The sequence below is a fragment of the Electrona antarctica genome (genome assembly GCF_951216825.1).
Source record: "Electrona antarctica genome assembly, chromosome: 11".
NCBI lineage: Eukaryota > Metazoa > Chordata > Actinopteri > Myctophiformes > Myctophidae > Electrona > Electrona antarctica.
Window position 1 is genome coordinate 40742574 of NC_136792.1, and position 23292 is coordinate 40765865.

Genomic DNA, 23292 nt, shown 5'->3' on the forward strand with positions numbered 1-23292 from the left:
ACAAACATGATGGACAGCAGCAGCATCCCCTTTGGTCTGGTGTCATTTATTCTGATAGGACTGATTCACGGACGGTGTTATTTTCCTCTGTTGAGGTGGAGTATCGCCACACACGGAGCTATGACTCAGTCATTGATAATAAAACCCTACTGTATTTGATATTAATGTTTGATCACTTTTATTTGATTATTTTCAATATTAGAGCTGTGATGGTTGGTGATGATACTGATTATTTCCATTATTGTTATTACTACACGAGTGGATGTATGTATGTACTTGGATACTTGGATATTTTTATTTATCTGATACCTTTTCATTTTGTCTCAAATGTTCTGGAGGCACTTATATTTGTGGGAGTGTGGCTTTAAGCTGTCTGCTCTGTTGGGACATGGTTGGGACTATAACGGGACGTCCGGGTGGTGCAGGTTAAAGTTCCTGCCCTCCACCATGGAGTGGTGTTCATGGTGCATTCGGCTTGGCCGGCGCTCCAACAAACACAATTGGTCGTGTTCGTGGGTGGGAAGCCGAATGGGGAGAGCTTAATTACCTTTGTTGCTGCATTGATGATCCCCACAAACTATTGTGGGGGGTAGCAGAGATGGAGAACTCGTAGAGAGGCTGGGGATTTGGGAATTGGCTTTACTAAATTGTGGCACTTGAAAGGGAGAAAATGTTTTTTTCTTTTGTCTGAGAGGGGCATGTGTTGCTCAACACCATAGTATTTTCATTATCTGTCTGCCCTGAGATATCTGAGATTTATGTTATTGAAAAATTGCAATAAAAAAAAACGTTATATTGCACGGCTGTTACGAAGCACTCCACGAAGCACTCCACTCCAATAAAACACACATTCAGATGTGTACAGAGATGAGAGAGAGAGAGAGAGAGAGAGAGAGAGAGAGAGAGAGAGAGAGAGAGAGAGAGAGAGAGAGAGAGAGAGAGAGAGAGAGAGAGAGAGCTACAGACAGAATTATGTTGTGTCTGATGTGTGTTATAGTGGGGATAACCCACCAGGATGCCCTTGCATTAAAGTTTCTAGGATAAGTCGCCATCTGGTCTGTCATATGTGTAAATAATCTCATGGTAAAATAGTGTTAGATGGCAGCTGGGACAGTCTGCTCTCTAAACCTGGGGTTCCCAAACCTTTCCCCCAAATAGACACAGGTTGTAGCTGTAGCCATATTCTGCTCATAATCCTAGCCAGAGGTTAGCCAGTCTCTGGCTATAGCTATTTATTGATTGTTATCTTATGTGTAATAACACTTGAACGTGTATAGGGATGCCTTTAAGATCTTATGAATTGATTGATTGATTGATTTTTCATTAATTGTTTTTTTATTATTAATTATGTGTCTTTCTCGAATGGCCCCTCTGGTCCCCTGACCCTATTCATTGACAAAGCAGCTCTCTAAACAATAGCAGAGAATATTCAAGGCTTGAGGGCACATCACAGCACCATCTATCTACCAAATGGCCCTTACATCATTGGCCAGGAGAGAAGTGTGAATGTAGAAGAAACCTGACAGTCGAGTGCCTCCCCCGCAGCTTGGATACACTGGTTAATTAGCAAATGTGTGAATATGGTGTGTGTGTGTGTGTGTGTGTGTGTGTGTGTGTGTGTGTGTGTGTGTGTGTGTGTGTGTGTGTGTGTGTGCCTGCCTGCGTGCGTGCGTTTGTGCGTGCGTTTGTGCGTGTGTGCGTGCGTGCGTGCGTGCGTGCGTGCGTGCGTGCGTGCATGTATACTATGTACTGTATATGTTTCTCCCTCCAAGTCATAGATAATTATAGTAACCAACCATGGCTTACATATTTGCGTCCACACGTGTTTGTGAGAGCATCTGGTCATATGTGACAGTCTGTCAGTGCGTGTTTGTTTGTGTGAGTAAGAGAGAGCTCACACAAGGGAGAGAGAGCATATGATGGGCAGCCTGGGCTGTTGAATGAGATGTCTGCCCGGCACGGTCACTGTGTGTGCACGTGCGCATGCGCGCCATCCTTGTGGTTTTAACATAGATGGCAGCAGTTAATAACACCCGCCCTGAAGGACACAGCCGCCATGGATGGGACCACTTGTACCTACACATAACCGCAGGCTTCATTCTGCTCAGGACTCTGTTATTGCCTCTTAAACTTTCACCTTCTTCATTAAACACCACTATAAGATGTGGAGACAAGAGCCAAGGACGGGAAGGAGTGGGTTTGATGAAGAGGAGTGGGTAGGAGGAGCGGACAGAGATGGGTAGATAAAAACCACGCTTCTCCCTCTGTCACTGGTGAGTAAATCAATGACAGCAAGAATACTCCGTTTTCATCTTCAAAGGTCAAGACGGAGAGGCAGAAAGGCACTACACACTTTCCGAGTGAAATTAACCGGTTTCAACCCGGCGTCGCTATTTTGGGCATGTCATTAAGGGAGGAAATCTTCAAAACAAACTACTTCAAAAAAAGATTTCTAGATGTTTTCAGAAATAGTGAAAATAGCAAATCATTAAGCTCATTCTGGGCGGGAACCCCTTTTGGTGTTAGCATTATGTTATGCTTTAGCTATTGAAAAATAGCAGATCTACAAGCTTATAGCGCGCCACCGAGTGGTGCGCTACGAGCTTGTAGGTCTGCTATTTTTGAAAAATCGAAGAACGACTGACATAGAAACATAGCTTTTTCAGAAAACTGTCAGGATGTAGAAGACATTTTTAGAATCTGATCTCAGGTCAAAATGGGTTAAGCTCACAATGCATCGTATTGCGACCTGCTGTGAGATTGTAGATCGCCAATTTGCATTATTATAAGTGGTGAACACAGTATTTTGCAGTGGAAATGAAGAGAAGGCGCATCAATAGGAGAAGCAGAGACTTCATGGCATCACGAGAGGCAAACGGCGGCACCAATGCGATGCTATATCCTCTTATTGTACTTGACAGAGGTCAAAGTTGGTTCTGGGTGAATCACTGTCGTTCTGATTGAGTATACAGCAGCCGTCCTTCAGAGACCCTTCAGCTTAAACGTTCTATCAAGACGGCGCAACGTGCGCTGTCCTTTGGAGCTAAGCTGCACAAACCGTGTTAAAGTTGTTCCAGGGGAAATTGTGAAGCTATTTATTTCCTCTAAACATTATAGCCACTCAAAGGCAAATCCCTGGACATGTGGGGATTTGGGGACACGTGTGTGTGTATATGTTTACCGGCGGTTGTGTCGACACCAGACCAAGTAGTATTTTTATATACAGCATATTGAATCAAATGCCAATGTATACTATGAAGCACTTCACCAGTGTACAGCTGTATGCATCCACCTTCTTTCTATAGGCTATTGACGGTCCAAGGTCTATGTTTAGTATTTCTAAATATTGCTATTCGCAGTGTTGTACCCGAACGCGTTCAAAGAACGATAGTTCACGAACACGTTCTCATTTGGGCTGAACGTGAACTGAACGTACTGTATTTCTGTGAACGTGTTCATTTCTGGCGTGTGTGAACGTCACTTTTTCTCGTTCAACTTCGTTCAAGAGTGAGTGGGGGGGTTACAGACGTTCGTATCCTGCCACGACGTTATGCTGCTTTCACACGGGCAGATGCAACAGATGCAAAGCTACACTAGTACACCTAGTCACAACCAGTGTCGTCGTTAAGCAGCAGGAGCCTAGGATCCCACTAGCAGCAGCTGTCCGTTTATCATTAGCACAACCACCGAACGTCCAACACATTACTCACATAATGCTGCCTGCAGGTTCCATGTTTAATTCCAGTGTGTGTAACCTACATTGTCTAAGTGACAGTTTTCATATTGTAAATATGGTCGCTAAATTGGTTTAGCGACTAGTACTTTGACAGCTCATCCATCGTAGCTTGTTTACAAGTGAAACGGACTTCCTGTGCAGAAACTGCCTCATCAAAATAAGAGCCACTTGTATTGATCTACTTACAGGACGTTAACATCTCATTTGAGTGCCTGTCAGCATTCTCTAAATCCCTGTCTCTCAGCTGGTGCGCAAATGGCTATAGGCTGTGGCAATAATAAAAAATAATAAAAAAAAGAACAAAAAATAACTAAAATAGTTCATTTTTTGGAACCATGAACTTTAGTTCAAAATGTTGAATTATGAACTATGAACTGAACTAGTTCATAAAATAAATGAACTTTCCCAACACTGGCTATTCGGGTGAAGAATGATGTTCATAACATAGTGGCAGCGGTGGCCGAACGGATTGCGGAGCGGTCTTGATACCGGAAGGTCACCAGTTCGAATCAGCGGTCCGACACGTTAAAATTACCACCGCTGAAGTGCCCTTGAACAAGGCATTGAACCACTACGATGAAATGTTCTATGAGCAGGGCCTGGCTGGAAACAAGTTCTTGAGCTTAGCCCAGATACCCTGGGTAAATATAGTCATTTCATTTCATTTCATCACCACGGCTACTATGTTAATGCAGTTGTGATTGACCTATACCTGGCTTGTAGGCCTATAGACACGCTATACCGCAGAACACAGCATCGCTATTGATGCAACTTTGTTCATGAACTACTTAGTGTTGATGACAGATGTCAACAAAGTCCACACCCACAACACCAGAGGGTGAGAGATGTGAAACCCAGATTCGGCACAAACAAGGGACTAAATTAATTTCGCCCCTATGCCACCTAAATGTGGAACGGCCCTACCAACAGACATGTGAATCCCTTGACTCCTTCAAAACCACTCTCAAAGGGCACCTACGGACGGCTGCAATTCAATTCACTGGCCCCGGAAAATCTGACATTGGCTATAATTTTATTATCACACATCCCTGTGTTAGATTATAAGTGCAGCCTAATTAATGGTCAGAAATGGTGTATTGTGGCTTCAGGCCGGGTTCCTGACAGAGTCTGAACACCAAACTCTTTGCTCTATTATGTGGAAATAGACCAAAGCAAAACCAAACTTACTCTATCTAGAACCCCTATACTTTACTTTGTTTCACTGTTGCTGCTGTTTGTGACTACAACGAAGAAGAAACAAAGGAGATCGCCACAGTGTAGCTCCCTTCAGTGCAAATGGAACGGAACATTCACACACAAACTGACGCTGCAATGCTCTTCTTCAGACTCAAGCCAGAGTCTATCTATGGTCTGGGCACGAAACGTCACCTTTTGTCTGGATGTGCCATTAAACTTGCACTTAATGGAGCTACAGTGTGCTTTGTTTCTCCTTGATTATCCTCCTTTGATTCAGCACCTGCTGCCTCTCTATTTTGGCTACAGTGAATGAAGCCATGCAGCTGTAGTGATCTAGTTGCCGTGATAACTTTAACAGTAATCCCGTATCCATGCTTATAGTCACCCTGGGTTCAGACAGGTGAACCGCTCTCAACCCTGACCTCCTCATTAGCACTGATCCTGTCTGTCCTGCGTGACCCTTTCTCTCTCTCTCTCTCTCTCTCTTTCTCTCTGTCCCTCAAGTCTTCCATTTCCATTCTTTATTCTCAAACACTCTGCTCACCGACCCGACCCAGACCTCAACGACCGCGCTTCTTTTCAAAGTCTCTTCCCTTCTCACGGCTGTTTTTTTGTGTACGTCTCCCCTGCCCTTTCTTTTGTTTTCTTCAAAGCCTCCCCCAGCCCTGCCTATTACCTCTCTCATTTTCTGGTTCCTTGTCAATATCAACTTGTCTTTATTTGCGTTCACCTCTCTCCCGCCCCTGCGTTCACCTCTCTCCCGCCCCTTCCCAACATATATCCTAGTCACTGAGGAGTGTTTATCCATCTGGCCAGGGTTTCCTCTACTGTCTAATCTACAGTATCAGCATGATACACTCTTTGTGCGCGCGCGCTTGCACGTGTTTATGTTTCCATTGAGAAAAACAGCCCCGACTTAGCGTGGCTCAAATTGATTCCATAGCTTGTTGAGATGAGGGTGAGATAAACACACCTTTTAAGGAGGATAGAGTTTTATCCTATAAGATAATCTTTGACGAGTGCGTCCACACTACAGCGCGTATAGCAGAGATTTATCGATTAATCCATATAAGAATGTAAACACTAATGAGGAAGCCTAACCTTACCATATGTGGGCCGAGAGGATAACAGCTTGAGAGAAAGAGAGCGGAGAGGACAGGAGAAAATGACATACAATTCAAAGAATAGAGTGGGCTAGTGCACATATAAAATTATGTCAGAATTTGACTACCCACAATTTGGCTGCCAGCGGGCCCTGCAGGGAATGGCAGAATGGCAGAAGCACTGGTGTTTCAGCAGCGTGGAGAGCAGGTATAATGACAGCTCGAGTACTTCGCCCATTTTCAACCCATGTTCATATAATTGGTCCTTAATAAGGATTATTATAAATTGGTACGATTCTTTGTCTACTCTGTGTGTGTCTCAGAGGAGGAGCTGTTCTTTCCAGAGACACAGCAGAAGCAAACATCCATCCTTCCTTCCATCCTCCTCTCTCCCTTCACACTGCCTCCATCCCTCCATCCACCTCTCTCCCCTCACACTGCCTCCATCCCTCCATCCACCTCTCTCCCCTCACACTGCCTCCATCCCTCCATCCTCCTCTCTCCCTTCACACTGCCTCCATCCCTCCATCCTCCTCTCTCCCTTCACACTGCCTCCATCCCTCCATCCTCCTCTCTCCCTTCACACTGCCTCCATCCCTCCATCCTCCTCTCTCCCTTCACACTGCCTCCATCCCTCCATCCACCTCTCTCCCTTCACACTGCCTCCATCCCTCCATCCTCCTCTCTCCCTTCACACTGCCTCCATCCCTCCATCCACCTCTCTCCCTTCACACTGCCTCCATCCCTCCATCCATCTCTCTCTCTTCACACTGCCTCCATCCCTCCATCCTCCTCTCTCCCTTCACACTGCCTCCATCCCTCCATCCATCTCTCTCCCTTCACACTGCCTCCATCCCTCCATCCTCCTCTCTCCCTTCACACTGCCTCCATCCCTCCATCCTCCTCTCTCCCTTCACACTGCCTCCATCCCTCCATCCTCCTCTCTCCCTTCACACTGCCTCCATCCCTCCATCCACCTCTCTCCCTTCACACTGCCTCCATCCCTCCATCCATCTCTCTCTCTTCACACTGCCTCCATCCCTCCATCCTCCTCTCTCCCTTCACACTGCCTCCATCCCTCCATCCTCCTCTCTCCCTTCACACTGCCTCCATCCCTCCATCCATCTCTCTCTCTTCACACTGCCTCCATCCCTCCATCCTCCTCTCTCCCTTCACACTGCCTCCATCCCTCCATCCACCTCTCTCCCTTCACACTGCCTCCATCCCTCCATCCTCCTCTCTCTCTTCACACTGCCTCCATCCCTCCATCCTCCTCTCTCTCTTCACACTGCCTCCATCCCTCCATCCATCTCTCTCTCTTCACACTGCCTCCATCCCTCCATCCATCTCTCTCCCTTCACACTGCCTCCATCCCTCCATCCATCTCTCTCTCTTCACACTGCCTCCATCCCTCCATCCATCTCTCTCTCTTCACACTGCCTCCATCCCTCCATCCATCTCTCTCTCTTCACACTGCCTCCATCCCTCCATCCTCCTCTCTCCCCTCACACTGCCTCCATCCCTCCATCCTCCTCTCTCCCCTCACACTGCCTCCATCTCAAAGTAAATTGGCTCCAGTGTCAGCTGTCTCTCCACATAGCCTCACCAGCCCGTTAGTGTCCCAGACCTGACGGCTTTCACGTCAGGGACTAACAACGTCGGTCCTCACACAAGGCAGGCCCACATGCGCACGTGCACACGTGCACGCACGCACCCACGCACATGTGTTAACGGTTCCTAGTGCCTACGCTGTGAAATCCTGAGAGTTAATTTCCCATTCAAACGGAGAAGAAAAAGGTCCCGCACACTGTCTTTCACTTATAGAGCAGTAGTTTTATTAGATGACAACGTTTCGGTCTGAACGACCTTCATCAGGTATCCATTCAAACGGAGAAAGTATCTGTGTCAACTGTCAACCCTGTACATCTGCTATTGTCAAAAAGGTTTTAGAAACTTGAAAGTTTTTGGTTATTATTATTCACTAAAAGTACACAATAGGAATTAAAATTAGTCAGTAGCCTACTCATTGTGCATAATTTCCCATTTCACAATGTATAAAAACCCTTTGAAAATAGCAGATATACAAGCTCACACCGTGTCCCAAAGCGACGCCTTGTGAGCTTAGATCTGCCATTTTCAAATTGCCAAGAATATCAAAATCTACTAAAACAAAAATACATCGCATGGATGCACCTGGGACGTATCCTCGGTGATGTATCCCAAGGTCATTGGGGTTTCGGGTCTCTCGAACATCATACCCCTCACTCAGGTGACCCAGCCGGGGTGATCAAGTCCCGACTTACGTCCCGGTAGCTACCCTCGATCAGTCCCACTATGGAAAGACCAGGGCCACACAATCGGTTCCTCCGGAACTACTCTGCCGGGACTGGGTGGGTATGCGGGAGGATCGCATCAATCTGGCGCGTGGAGGGACTAGGCTCTGTGGGTTGACTCCTGTCCGGGCCCCTCCTACGTCTCACCAGGTCCACTCCTGCTCTCACCAGGTCCAGCCCCTGTGCGTTGCACCAGACCCCCAGCACCAAGCACTTCATTTAGGAGTGGTGGATTCACACGTAAGTTTTCAAGCAATCGCAGTGGAGTAAAAGTACAACATTTGCCTCTCTCTCTAGTAACTTTACTCCACCCACTGCTGACGTTGTTAGTCCCTGACGTGAACGCCGTCAGGTCAGGGACACTAACGGGCTGGTGAGGCTATGTGGAGAGACAGCTGACACTGGAGCCAATTGACTGTGTGTGCAGAGAGATGGAGGGATGGAGGCAGTGTAAAGAGAGAGAGAGGAAGGATGGGTGGATGGATGTCAGGGGAGGAGGTGGTGGTAGACCTTCATCTCATGTTTGGTTCTGCTGTGTCTCTGGAGAGACACTGGAAATAGAACAACATCACCATGCTGCAATGTACCGCTCCTTCACTCTGTCTGTCTCACACATACGCACGCACGCACGCACGCACGCACGCACGCACGCACGCACGCACGCACGCACGCACGCACGCACGCACGCACAGGCACACGGGCACACGGTTGTCTAAATCGTCATAATTAGCTTTAAGCTAATAGCTTATGATGTGTGTCGTTGCTGTTGTACCTTGTATCTCCATCCTCCCCTTTTTATGTGTTTTCCATAAATGAACACCGTACTTCATCATACAAGAGTGTTGCACAAAAGTAGTGAAAATATTTTCACTATTTTAAAATGTTTTTTTCAAATCTATCTATCTCCAAACATCTCTGTACATCTGTCTGTACGTACATTTTGTTTGGACATACAGTATCTGCCCGACGGCATGCATTGTGAGGCACTGAGATTATGTGTGCAGCGCACACCCTTACACACTCCCTGTAAGGGATGTGTGGAGCGCACGCCCATATACATGCACTATACCTGCATGACATGGTGAGTCATGGCTAACAGACATGGTGAGAATGAAGTGAGAGGACTGAGGCTTGCAAAAAGCACAGTGACGTAAACGCACGCACGCACATGCACTGTAACAGCTGATAAAGCCAGCCCTGAAGTGGGTATTCTTTTAGCTACAGTGACATCACTTGCTAGTACTGTACTGTACTGTACTGTACATTGAGTACCGCAGTCCTGACGTCACTCCCACTACGCCCATGGCGTCAGGGACCACTGCGTAATGTTTTCTATTGGATTTCCCATATAGGGGAAATATCTTAGACAGACCCGTTTTCCACCGGTTGGTTCCCAATCGGAACCGGTTCAGTTCTTTGTCGTTCTTAGTCCATGAGCCAGAGCTCCAAAATTGGAACGCTAATTATGAATTTAGTCGGCAAAACTATACCTATATTAAATTGTTTATAGGATCAATATAAGTAAATTAATATATGATAACCCTTCCCCAGTATAGTAGCTTTTTCATATTTTCAATTTATTTGAATATTTTCCTATATAACCCCTCATTTGCATAATTACAATTTTAAAATGTGTAATACCATAAATCATTGTCTTCGTGTAAGTAATCAACTGGGGAAGTTTCATGGTGATAACAATTTAATATAGGTTTGGTTTTGCCCACTCAATTCATTAACGTTCCAATTTTGGAGCTCTGGCTCATGGACTAAGAACCACAAAGAACTGAACCGGTTCCCATTGGGAACCATGCGGTGGAAAAGGGGTCATAGTGTCATGTAAGGACTGTGTTCCAAAAATAGATAAACCATATGATGCAGCACCTCAGGTCTCTGTGTCGTTTATGATATCGAGTTACATTTGAGAACATCTGTGTTTGGAGATTTTTGTGTTCTGCACTAAAACCACATGGAGTATATGTATCCGCGTGTACTGTATATGTTTCAGAGAATGTGCATTCAAAGGTTGTAATATCATGGCAGTGTTCAGATAGGTATTAGTCGTCTTCAAAGTATTGAACTTTTACACCTTCTCTTATCTCACTTTGAAGACTAAAAGAGAATAATCATGAATTAACTCGATTTGCTTAGCAGCCATTTCACTGTCACGCTATATCACTAGTAATCAGTAAACAATTAAAGTAGCTAATTAGAGCTCTGATTACACACTTAGCATTCCAGTCAGTACACAGCCAGCCGCATCCCATTTGTAATGCAAATGGTCGACGGGGCCTAAAGACTATTTCATTAACTTCCCCCTTCTTATGTCCAGCTGCACTTCCTATCCTGTTATTGGAGATCAATACAGAGGGAAGTGGGAGGAACCGTTTGCATGTTCAGCGGCCCCGAGCTGACCAACCGGAGAGTGGGAGTTAGACTCGGGCCAATGGGAGAGGGAGCCGGAGAGGCAGCATGAGTGATGTGTTGACTTTAGCTAGGTGGAGCGTGCTCCATCACGCGGCATCCCCACCAGGCTGTGTGTGTGTGTGTGTGTGTGTGTGTGTGTGTGTGTGTGCAGTGTGTGTGTGTGTGTGTGTGTGTGTGTGTGTGTGTGTGTGTGTGTGTGTGTGTGTGCAGTGTGTGTGTGTGTGTCCACAAGGAGGAGTAGGTTCTGGGGCAGTTTTCATGTAATTGTAGTAGAGTAAAAGGTAAAATATTTTCCTCTGAGATGTAATGGGCTACAAGTAAACTGAAGAAAGTAAAAATACCTCAAAATGTCACTTAAAGTTGAAAACCACCCATTTTCAACATTTTACATAATTAATATACCTTAGAGCTGTTGTGTGGAAATAATAAAAAAGTCCCCCCGATTCTGTGTTTCCTAGAACTAGAGGTCTGAAAAAAATCATTAACATGGTGAAACACATCTTGATGTGTTTCACCATGTTAATGATTTTTTTTTCATACTTACAGTTCTAGGAAACACAGAATGGGGGGACTTTTTTATTATTTCCACACAACAGAGTAAAATGTTGAAAATGGGTGGTTTTCCCCTTTAAGTGCAGCACTTGAGTAAATGTACTTAGTTCACACCACTGCTATTCACGGCTGGAATATACAGCCCATGATGCCAGGAATAAATCACACGTAGCAGGTGCATAAACATGCATACACGTGTCGCTCATGCACACGTATGTGCGCATGCGGGGCTGCGACTTAAAAAGCACATGCACACAGAACGATGATACGCACACCAGGGAGACTTTATAGGTGCACATGGCACAGCACACATAGACTGTGTGTATACGTTCTACCCTCCCCCCACACACACACACACACACACACACACACACACACACACACACACACACACACACACACACACACACACACACACACACACACACACACACACACACACACACACACACAGCTCTCATCAAAGCACATTCGAGCGCATATACACATCAAGCACGTTTAAGCTCAATCTGCTCACACAGGCGCGAGTAAAGTATTTATTCATGCTGTACATACACACATACCTTTGGCTGCAGGGGAGCCTTTTGGCGCCTGCTTTACGCGAGCTATAACACACATGATCTGTGATCTGTGCTGGATATAACACACATGATCTGTGATCTATGCTGGATATAAACATGTATGTAAATCAAGTTTGACACGTGATGAAGTCAGGCCCGCAGGATGTCGTCAGGTGGGATCACGAGAACACGCACAAGGACACCCCTAAGTAACCCCGTCCCTGCATGACCCCTCCTCTGGCCAATGAGATGCTTCCAAGTTAGCAAAATGTGTGGCAAATCTGCAAAAATAAATGCTTATACCACTAGCTTTCTTCACAAATGTGTTCATGAAAGTGTCTACTATCACCTCTCAATTTGTTCCATGAGCCAACTCCCTTGGGAAACTTCTGTGACCTTCTTTAAGTAGCATGTGATGGGTTAAACTAGGGGGTTTTCATGATTCTGAATCCATTGCAAGCATTTGTTTTGCACATGAAATTGAACATTTCAAAAAGCATACAACGTTTGTGTATATCGGTAGGTGCACAAGAATTGCTGATGTTTCCAGCACTTTGTGAGATTAGCCTCGGACAGACACACAGACTGACCCGGCCCTCTTACAGATGGCTAGCCTGACACGCCATAAAATTAATTAACATTAATGGCCCAGATTACATGGGGTTTTTGAGCTGCAATACCATTTAAAAAAAAAATCCAAATAGTTTTCATTTACAAATACCTTTGTTTGGTTACATATTTGTAAGACCCACAGAATGACTTAACCACTTAACCACTTTCACTGTCACATCATTGTTATTTTTTAAATAGCAAAAATCAATAATAATAGAATTGCCATGCAACGCATTGTGAGCTTGTAGATTGCTGATCGCTGTGTTTGAGTGATACTCCTTTGTAGGGCATTGATTTATTGAGATCAAGTAGGGTGTTCATTTTTGAGGAAAAAACACAAAATTTTAGAATATGGGGATAATGCCTGGGCCGGCTTAGCGGTTCAGGCCCCTTGGCTGGTAAATCCAGCATGACAGTGTGTTTAGGTTTAGGTTTAGGTTTATTTATTTAGCACGTAGTACAAAATATAGAAAATACATATCAAAGAACAAAAATACAATGCAAGGAAAGGAAGAAGCCAGCTGGCTTATTTGGAATCCTTTCCTGTATGGAAGAGGTCATTGATTTAAAACAGATGCTATGCTGTGTGTCTTCCCCCCCATCTGTCTCCCCGTTTCCTGTCAAGCTACTGTATATCTATCAATAAAGGCAAACAAAAGCCCCAAAGATTCTAAAGAATAAGGAGATAAGAGGTTTCTGCCCCGACAGTCAGCAACGATATGAAATATTAGAGATACACATTGGTTTCCGGCCCGACAGACAGGGACGGTTTGCATTAATCGTCCTCGGCTCGCTCTCTGATGTCACGCTCCATCATGTCAGAGGAGCAGTGAGTCCATGCAGAGAGAGGAGGAGGTGACGTGAGGCGAGTGGAGCTGGCTGTCGTGGTGCATGGTGGTCTGTCTGGTGGTAGTCCTCCTCCTGAGGTCACATGCACACTGTCCCATACATGGACAACTGGCGGCGCGCAGGTTAATATCCCAACGTTGATACATTATTGTTTTCAGCTAATTACTATATAGTATTAAAATGTTATTGTCTTTTTTTATGTCCAATGTATTTGTATTTAGTTCATAAAGTTAACACAGCTATAACTAAATGCATTTGAAATTAAATACAAATGTTACTTCAGGATTCCAATAGTTCTCACACTCGAGGTTTTTTCCAAAAAAGTGAATAGCTAACGCTAAAAACGACACAGATCTTTCTCGGTTTTAACGGGTTAAGTCGTCTGCCGTCTCTCTCTCTCTCTCTCCCTCTCACGCTCTCGTTTTCTGCCTTTCCATAACCACATGAACCCTAGCATGCCTATTCTGAGCCGGACAATTGCCAAAAATAGCATGACGCGTCCTGGAGCTTATAGATATGCTATTTTTGGCAGAGAGATTTGGTGTAGAGGGGGGAAGAACGGAGAGTATAGTAATCGAGCGCTCCCAGGCACAGTATGCAGGGTTTAACTGGGTTAACCACATGAACCCTATCATTCCTATTCTGGGTCAAACATGTTGGCTAAAATAGTAGATCTACAAGCTCACAACAACGCGATGTGAGCGCAATGTCCCTCGTTGTGGGCTTGTAGATCGACTTTTTTGGCTTAGAGGTTGAAAAAAGGCGGGAACAAAGCCACCAGGGTAACGATCAGGTATGTTGCCTCTGTCGGGTGGAAACCTCATATGTCCAAAACTGTTACTTTTCAGGGTTCAAATTCAAAAATAGCAAAAGTATAGCGGTTCCAAACTCAAAACGCTTGCAAGCTTGTAGATCTGCTATATGATGTATGATCAAGTAGGGCTTTAATTTACAAAAATACACAAAAGGTTAGAATGTGGAGAATGAGAGTTTCTGCGCCCGAAAAAAATCTTCATCGTACGATGGTGTCTGTGTCTGTCTGTCTCTCTCTCTCTCTCTCTCACATAATCATGAGCTCAGATTCATTTAGGATTTACTTATTTCTCTCTCTCTCTCTCTCTCTCTCTCTGTCTCTGTATCTGTCTCTCTCTCTCTCTCTCTCTCTCTCTCCCCGTCTCTGTCTCTGTATCTGTATCTGTCTCTCTCTCTCTCTCTCTCTCTCTCTCTCTCTCTCTCTCTCTCCCCGTCTCTGTCTCTGTCTCTGTCTCTGTATCTGTCTCTCTCTCTCTCTCTCCCCGTCTCTCTCTCTGTCTCTGTCTCTGTATCTGTCTCTCTCTCTCTCCCTGTCTCTGTCTCTGTCTCTGTCTCTGTCTCTCTCTCTCTCTCTCTCTCTCTGTCTGTCCCTGGAGCTAGTGTGACTCGTCCAACTGATGAGTGACACGGTGCCTCCAGCCTCTGGTGAATACGGACGGAGTGATAAACATGGAGCCATCACTCATGCAGCACCAGAGCTCTGCACGACGCCCACAACACTGACAACATGACAAATGTTTGACCACGAGCTGCTTCCAGACGACAGCTAAAGATTACTTTAATGGAGAGAGAGAAGAAGAAGAAAACGCTTTAAGCTTTAAGCTTGATTTGTCTCGTATAACAGAATGCGAATTAAATTAAGGCTAGGAATTCAGACGAATATCTCCAGTATGTCAGCGGAGCCCAAAAATGTTCATTTCATCATTGCCTTTATCAGCGCCCATGGCAGCAGTCGTTTTAACATTTATAGTCAATTAGTCATTCTTTTAAAAGTAGCCCTTATCAGAAAGATGCAGTGGCCTCGGGATCAGTGGAGTCACTACATTTCGACCCTGTCCAGTGAGTGACCCTATATGCTTTCAGTTGTGGTGGGGAAAAGTACTTAATTTGTTTTTACTTAAGTAAAAGTATCAATGCTGCAATGTAGAAATACTCTGTTACAACTAAAAGACCGGAATTCAAAATAAATGCTGGAAATACAAATGCTGGCACAGAGGTGATGACATGAGAAAAGGAGGAGAAATGAAACGAGAGGGAGAAACATCATGGAGGACATCACAGAGGAGAGGTGACATCACCATGCCAAAAGGACGTAGAGCGCAGAGAGGAGAGGTGACATCACCATGCCAAAAGGGGCGTAGAGCGCAGATAGGAGAGGTGACATCACCATGCCAAAAGGACGTAGAGCGCAGAGGAGAGGTGACATCACCATGCCAAAAGGACGTAGAGCGCAGAGAGGAGAGGTGACATCACCATGCCAAAAGGACGTAGAGCGCAGAGGAGAGGTGACATCACCATGCCAAAAGGGCGTAGAGCGCAGAGGAGAGGTGACATCACCATGCCAAAAGGACGTAGAGCACAGAGAGGAGAGGTGACATCACCATGCCAAAAGGGCGTAGAGCGCAGAGGAGAGGTGACATCACCATGCCAAAAGGACGTAGAGCGCAGAGAGGAGAGGTGACATCACCATGCCAAAAGGACGTAGAGCACAGAGAGGAGAGGTGACATCACCATGCCAAAAGGACGTAGAGCGCAGAGAGGAGAGGTGACATCACCATGCCAAAAGGACGTAGAGCGCAGAGAGGAGAGGTGACATCACCATGCCAAAAGGACGTAGAGCGCAGAGAGGAGAGGTGACATCACCATGCCAAAAGGACGTAGAGCGCAGAGGAGAGGTGACATCACCATGCCAAAAGGGCGTAGAGTGCAGAGGAGAGGTGACATCACCATGCCAAAAGGACGTAGAGCGCAGAGAGGAGAGGTGACATCACCATGCCAAAAGGGCGTAGAGCGCAGAGAGGAGAGGTGACATCACCATGCCAAAAGGGCGTAGAGTGCAGAGAGGAGAGGTGACATCACCATGCCAAAAGGGCGTAGAGCACAGAGGAGAGGTGACATCACCATGCCAAAAGGGGCGTAGAGCGCAGAGAGGAGAGGTGACATCACCATGCCAAAAGGGGCATAGAGCGCAGAGAGGAGAGGTGACATCACCATGCCAAAAGGGCGTAGAGCGCAGAGAGGAGAGGTGACATCACCATGCCAAAAGGACGTAGAGCGCAGAGAGGAGAGGTGACATCACCATGCCAAAAGGGGCGTAGAGCGCAGAGAGGAGAGGTGACATCACCATGCCAAAAGGGGCGTAGAGCGCAGAGAGGAGAGGTGACATCACCATGCCAAAAGGGGAGTAGAGCGCAGAGAGGAGAGGTGACATCACCATGCCAAAAGGGCGTAGAGCGCAGAGAGGAGAGGTGACATCACCATGCCAAAAGGACGTAGAGCGCAGAGAGGAGAGGTGACATCACCATGCCAAAAGGACATAGAGCGCAGATGAGAGGTGACATCACCATGCCAAAAGGACGTAGAGCGCAGAGGAGAGGTGACATCACCATGCCAAAAGGACGTAGAGTGCAGAGAGGAGAGGTGACATCACCATGCCAAAAGGGCGTAGAGCGCAGAGGAGAGGTGACATCACCATGCCAAAAGGGGCGTAGAGCGCAGAGGAGAGGTGACATCACCATGCCAAAAGGACGTAGAGCGCAGAGAGGAGAGGTGACATCACCATGCCAAAAGGGCGTAGAGCGCAGAGGAGAGGTGACATCACCATGCCAAAAGGACGTAGAGCGCAGAGGAGAGGTGACATCACCATGCCAAAAGGACGTAGAGCGCAGAGAGGAGAGGTGACATCACCATGCCAAAAGGGCGTAGAGCGCAGAGGAGAGGTGACATCACCATGCCAAAAGGCCGTAGAGTGCAGAGAGGAGAGGTGACATCACCATGCCAAAAGGGGCGTAGAGCGCAGAGGAGAGGTGACATCACCATGCCAAAAGGGGCGTAGAGCGCAGAGGAGAGGTGACATCACCATGCCAAAAGGGGCGTAGAGCGCAGAGGAGAGGTGACATCACCATGCCAAAAGGGGCGTAGAGCGCAGAGGAGAGGTGACATCACCATGCCAACAGGGCGTAGAGTGCAGAGAGGAGAGGTGCAGGAAAGAGTGAGGAGGAAGAACCAATGTAACACCCGAAATTCAAACCCGGGTCCCGTGCGTGGGGAAACCAAACAGCTGCCGCTAGACCAAGAGGGGAGCCCCCTAAGGGGAGATATGCGGCTGAGCTACTCTTCTACAGAGCTACTCTTCTACACTCACCCCCACCTCCCTGCACGGGGAGACCCAGGGGCCCGGGGCCCTGCCCACCTCCCTGCACTGCAGGGAGACCCAGGGGGGGCCCGGGGCCCTGCCTGGCATAGCATCAATGAAACAGCCGAGATTTTAACTGTGTGGGAATGCTACTGCATGCTACTAGCATGTTTGGGAAACCAAACATGCTACCGCTACTACCACTAGGCAGAGAAGAGGGAATTGCCAAGTTGTATGAATGAATAATATAATATACAAATAGCGAAAATAGCAGATCTAGTATAAGCCCACAACGTGTCGCATGACGTTGTGTTTTTTTGAAAATGCCAGGTTGCCAGGTTTAAAGTGTCAAAGGTGAGATGTCAAGTAAAGGCTTCTCTCGCCTATGGCACTGCCTCCGGCCTTTGACAGCTGATGCCACTTTAACCGGCCAATGGTATCACTTGTTGTTGCCTCTGAGCCCGCCCACCATCATCCCATCACTCTGAGGGATTAAGGCAGCCTATAAGCCCTCCTGCTGCCGTCAACCACTTGGACAGTTTTCATACACACAGACAGACAGACATACTACTACCAAAATGACAGCCGATCATAGATGATACCACTAATGAAACTCATTCATCGACCAAAGTGCTGTACAAGTCAAGAAAACGTATAGCATCAACAATACATTCAAATAAAATCAATACATCAATAGCAAGCAGGTACATATAGATACAATAAGACACTGAGATAAGAGGTGATCAAATAAAAGATTAAGCTACGCATGTGATTAAAAGCCAAGTCGAAGAAATGGGTCTTAAGCAAAGACTTAAAAGTCTCGATGGACTGGGCGGATCCCCTGGTTTTAAGTATAGGGCTGTTTTGGGGGTCAATAATGAGAGGTGCGCTGACCTCAGGGCTCTGACCGGCGTATGGTGTTCAACCAGTTCAGCCAGGTAAAGGGGGGCCAGCCAATTTAGGGATTTGAAAGCAATGGTCAATAATTTAAAATCTATCCTAAATTTGACAGGGAGCCAGTGGAGTGAGGTCAAGACTGGGGAAATATGGATACGCTTTTTTGTGCCTGTGAGGAGGCTGCAGTCGTCTGACCAAGGACTGGTCAATGCCAGAGTAAAAAGCATTACAATAGTCTAGTCTAGAGGAAATAAAAGCGTGAATTAGGGTCTCAATACATACTACAGCGTCATACAAAAGCATGAGCTTGTAGATCTGCTACTTTTTCAGTTTTTTTATTTGAATCCAGAAAGTTAGGCAACAAAGTCTTATGCACACCTACAGTATATGCTCTGAGACGGGTGCGTAGGCAGGGCTCAATGTACGTGCGCACACATACAATGGCGCAGGAGGTAGAGCGGTAGCTTGGGAAAGAGAAGGTGCTCAGTTCAACCCCCTGAGTTAGTGTTGAAGTGTCCTTGAGCAAGACACTGAACCCCTAATTACTCCCAATGAGCAGGTTGGTGCCTTCTCTGCTGTCGGTGCGTGAATGCGTGTGAGATAATGTACCTATTGACTGGGTGAATGTAATGCACATTGTAAAGTGTTTTGGATAATCACTTCCAACATTCACACACCAATGGTGGCAACCACTGGAGGCAATGTGGGGTTCAGTGTCTTGCCCAAGGACATTTCTACATGTGGACAGGAGGAGCCGCCCCACGACTCATTGAACGACCTGCTCTACCTCCTGAGCCACAGCCGCCGCATACATATATACCATTTATAGTGTAGCTCCACATGTGCACAGAAAGTCAACATTCTACACGCATACGCCTGTCCCACATCAGCATTCAGAGGAGCCAGCAACTGGGCAGTAAACCCTGCACTACATACCTGGTTCGTTATCAGTGACGGTTGTGTGTGCATTTACGCTTTAAAACCACAAGACTGGGCCCGGGCGGTTAGCTCAACCGTCTGGGCACATAGGCTGCTGGGCCAGCCTGACGGCGTGCCGCGGGCTCGACTCCCGATCCCGACGGCCTTTGCCCCAATCTCTCTCCCCATTTCCTGTCAGACTACTTTCATCCTATCAATAAAGGCAGAAAAAGCCCCCAAAAATACCTTTAAAAAAACCCCACTAGACTGGGAGCAATTCGCTTAGCAGCTTGCACATCGGGTCTGGAGCATGAAACCAGCTTCTTCTTCCAACCGGTACGGCAGAAAGCCTGGTTGACGCACAAAAAAAAGAACAACTCACCTTCCGATCATAGTAGAGTGCTGTTGCACAGCAGCCTCCAAGAGGCGCTCCAGGATGGTCCATTCCCCCATGGACAGCAGCATTTTGCACTAACTGCAGTCGTCTGACCAAGGACTGGTCAATGCCAGAGTAAAAAGCATTACAATAGTCTAGTCCAGGGGAAATAAAAGCGTGAATTAGGGTCTCAATACATACTACAGCGTCATACAAAAGCATGAGCTTGTAGATCTGCTACTTTTTCTGTTTTTTTATTTGAATCCAGAAAGTTAGGCAACAAAGTCTTATGCACACCTATATGCTCTGAGACGGGTGCGTAGGCAGGGCTCAAAGCACAAAGACCTGCACACCGTCTGCACTTGCAATACGAACTTTATTTAGGCAACGTTGTGTGCACACACGTGCGCACACATACAATGGTGCAGGAGGTAGAGCAGTAGCTTGGGAAAGAGAAGGTGCTCAGTTCAACCCCCAGAGTTAGTGTTGAAGTGTCCTTGAGCAAGACACCGAACCCCTAATTACTCCCAATGAGCAGGTTGGTGCCTTCTCCGCTGTCGGTGCGTGAATGCGTGTGAGATAATGTACCTATTGACTGGGTGAATGTAATGCACATTGTAAAGTGTTTTGGATAATCACCACATTCACACACCAATGGTGGCAACCACTGGAGGCAATGTGGGGTTCAGTGTCTTGCCCAAGGACATTTCTACATGTGGACAGGAGGAGCCGCCCCACGACTCATTGAACGACCTGCTCTACCTCCTGAGCCACAGCAGCCGCATACATATATACCATTTATATTGTAGCTCCACATGTGCACAGAAAGTCAAGATTCTACACGCATACGCCTGTCCCACATCAGCATTCAGAGGAGCCAGCAACTGGGCAGTAAACCCTGCACTACATACCTGGTTCGTTATCAGTGACTGTTGTGTGTGCATTTACGCTTTAAAACCACAAGACTGGGCCCGGGCGGTTAGCTCAATCGTCTGGGCACATAGGCTGCTGAGCGGATGTAGAACACGCACATCAACAGGCTGGGTGCTGGGCTAAAGAAACTTCAGTAGGTATTGGATGGAGCCTGCACACCATGGGTATAAGAAAGACGTTCTTTATTGAAAATTCTGACAACGTTTCGATCTATTTGATCTTCATAGGCTGCTGAGCCAGCCTGACAGCGTGCCGCGGGCTCGACTCCCGATCCCGACGGCCTTTGCCCCAATCTCTCTCCCCATTTTCTGTCAGACTACTTTCATCCTATCAATAAAGGCCCCCAAAAATACCTTTAAAAAAAACCCCACTAGACTGGGAGCAATTGGCTTAGCAGCTTGCACATCGGGTCTGGAGCATGAAACCAGCTTCTTCTTCCAACCGGTACGGCAGAAAGCCTGGTTGACGCAAAAGAAAAAGAACAACTCACCTTCCGATCATAGTAGAGTGCTGTTGCACAGCAGCCTCCAAGAGGCGCTCCAGGATGGTCCATTCCCCCATGGCTGGGTTCAGGAGGCATCCACCACCGGGCACAGGAGATCAGCCCCGACTAGCCCACTTCCTGCAGTGGGCTTCCAGTTCAGAAGGGGCGCCGAGGTCTGTCGCCCGCGACTGGACGCCGTTTACTCCAGCTGGTACGTGAGGCGAGGTGAGGGGCGGTGCTGGTGGGCGGGGTGAAGGCCGCTGGTGCTGTGGGGTGGAGTAAGAGAATGTCTAAATTAAAAGAACTGAGATCCGATGAAGTATAGCTTACCGAGACCCCATTCTGACTGCCATCGCCCCCCTCCCTCACCTGGCCTTCATTGGCAGGCAGGCAGGCACGCACGCACACGCACACACCCACACACACACACACACACACACACACACACACACACACACACACACACACACACACACTATACTGAGATGTTTGGATCAAAGCTTATCAACTCGCACACATCCACACTCGCCCCCCCGTGTGTGCGTGTGCGTGTGTGTGTGTGTGTGTGTGTGTGTGTGTGTGTGTGTGTGTGTGTGCGTGCGTGTATCCATCTGTTCCTATAGCTTGCGGGTGGACCCAACTGCTTCCGGAGTTGCACCTGTTCTGAGATCATGTTGAATTTATTTCACTAGTAGTCACTACTCTATCTCTCTCTCTCTCTCTCTTCCCCCTCGGGGTACACCTGACCCCAGTTACCTCTCAAAACAGCTGGTCTGTGCATTTCGTACACTCACTGGCAGACTGACTGACAAAACACGCCTGGACACACAATGCACACACACACACACACACACACACACGCACACGCACACAGACACACACGCACACACACACACACACACACACACACACGCACGCGCACACTCACACGCACACGCACACGCACACACCATTCTTTTTAGTATCAGCAATTCACTTTACTAGTGCTGGTTCCACTATTTTCAAATAAACAAGGGAAGGAGTCCTACACATCCATTAGTGCAAGCAGATAATGAGCACACACAATTCCACTCACTCGCCCTCACACACTCACTCACGCTTTGACAGCATCTCGGTACTCTCAGGTCCATGCGCTCACGTGAGCCCAAGTAAGCAGCGCTCCACGTCTCTCCTCTCTCCTCCGGTCCTCCATCCTCTTTCTTCTTCTTTTCTCCCTCTCTCCCACACACACACAGACACACACACACACACGCGCGCGTGTCCTCCGTCCGTCCGTCCTCCTGGCTTTGGGAGAATCCTCTTGTTCCTGTGGCTGTTCTCCTCTCCGTCTCCAATGCTCCCTCCTCCTGCTCCTCCTCCTCTTGTTGAGTTCACACACCGCCAGTCACCGCTCGAGCAGAGCTCTCTCCCTTGCTGCCTTCTCCGCCTCTCCGCTAGATAGTGTGTTAAACACTGGGAGAAGCTCTCCACTCCCGTTTATCCCCCGCTCTCTATCTCTCTGTGTGTGGCAGAGGAGAGGCAGCTCTTTATTTTCTATCCTTCCCCCTCGCATTGTTTACCATTCTCAATGTGTTTTCACACATTCTCTCTCTCTCTCTCTGTCTGTCTGTACCTTCCACCTGCCTCCCTCTCCTCACCTCTCTCTCTCGCTCTCTCTCCACAATCGTGTGTCCAGAGGATTAGTCAGAAGCATCATCTCTCCGCTCCTCCCCCTCCTCCCTCCCTCACTCACTCTCTCTCTCTCCTCTCATTCTTCTTTATCCCCACCTCACTCTCCCCCTCTCTCCCCTCTCCACCAGTACTGTTCGACTCCAACCACCACCACACCCCCACTGTCTCTCGTATCCATTCATCGTTTTCCTCCTCTTTGCATCACCATTTCTGCTTTTGTGGTTCCAAAATCTCCCCCATCTGCCTCAGTTTGTATTGATTTAGTGTTAGTTTCACGGCCATTACTTGGGTCACACACACACACACACACACACACACACACACACACACACACACACACACACACACACACACACAGGAGGGAGGGAGGTAGAAAGAAGAGGCAGGTCAAATGATGCTGGACCACAGAATGAGAGATGGTGAGATGAAGCGAGTACCAGAGAGGAGGGAGGGAGATGATTGTGTGTGTGCGTGTGTGT

General features: G+C 47.3%; 2 protein-coding genes across 2 annotated transcripts in view; both read right to left on the minus strand.

Moving 5' to 3' along the window:
• gjd1b (gap junction protein delta 1b) overlaps positions 1–21219 on the minus strand; it is a gene marked incomplete at both ends in the record, with an annotated part of 46923 nt that extends 25704 nt beyond the window's left edge. Inside the window, one exon of the mRNA XM_079513393.1 lies at positions 21149–21219. Within this exon, the coding sequence (XP_079369519.1) occupies positions 21149–21219 (71 nt within the window). The remainder of the gene's footprint in view (positions 1–21148) is intronic.
• The window catches only part of LOC306931797 (homeobox protein otx5-like), a 63306-nt gene continuing 54188 nt past the window's right edge, over positions 14175–23292 (minus strand). The window contains exon 4 of the transcript XR_013791066.1: positions 14175–14206. The gene's annotated coding sequence lies outside the window, so the exon portion shown is untranslated. The remainder of the gene's footprint in view (positions 14207–23292) is intronic.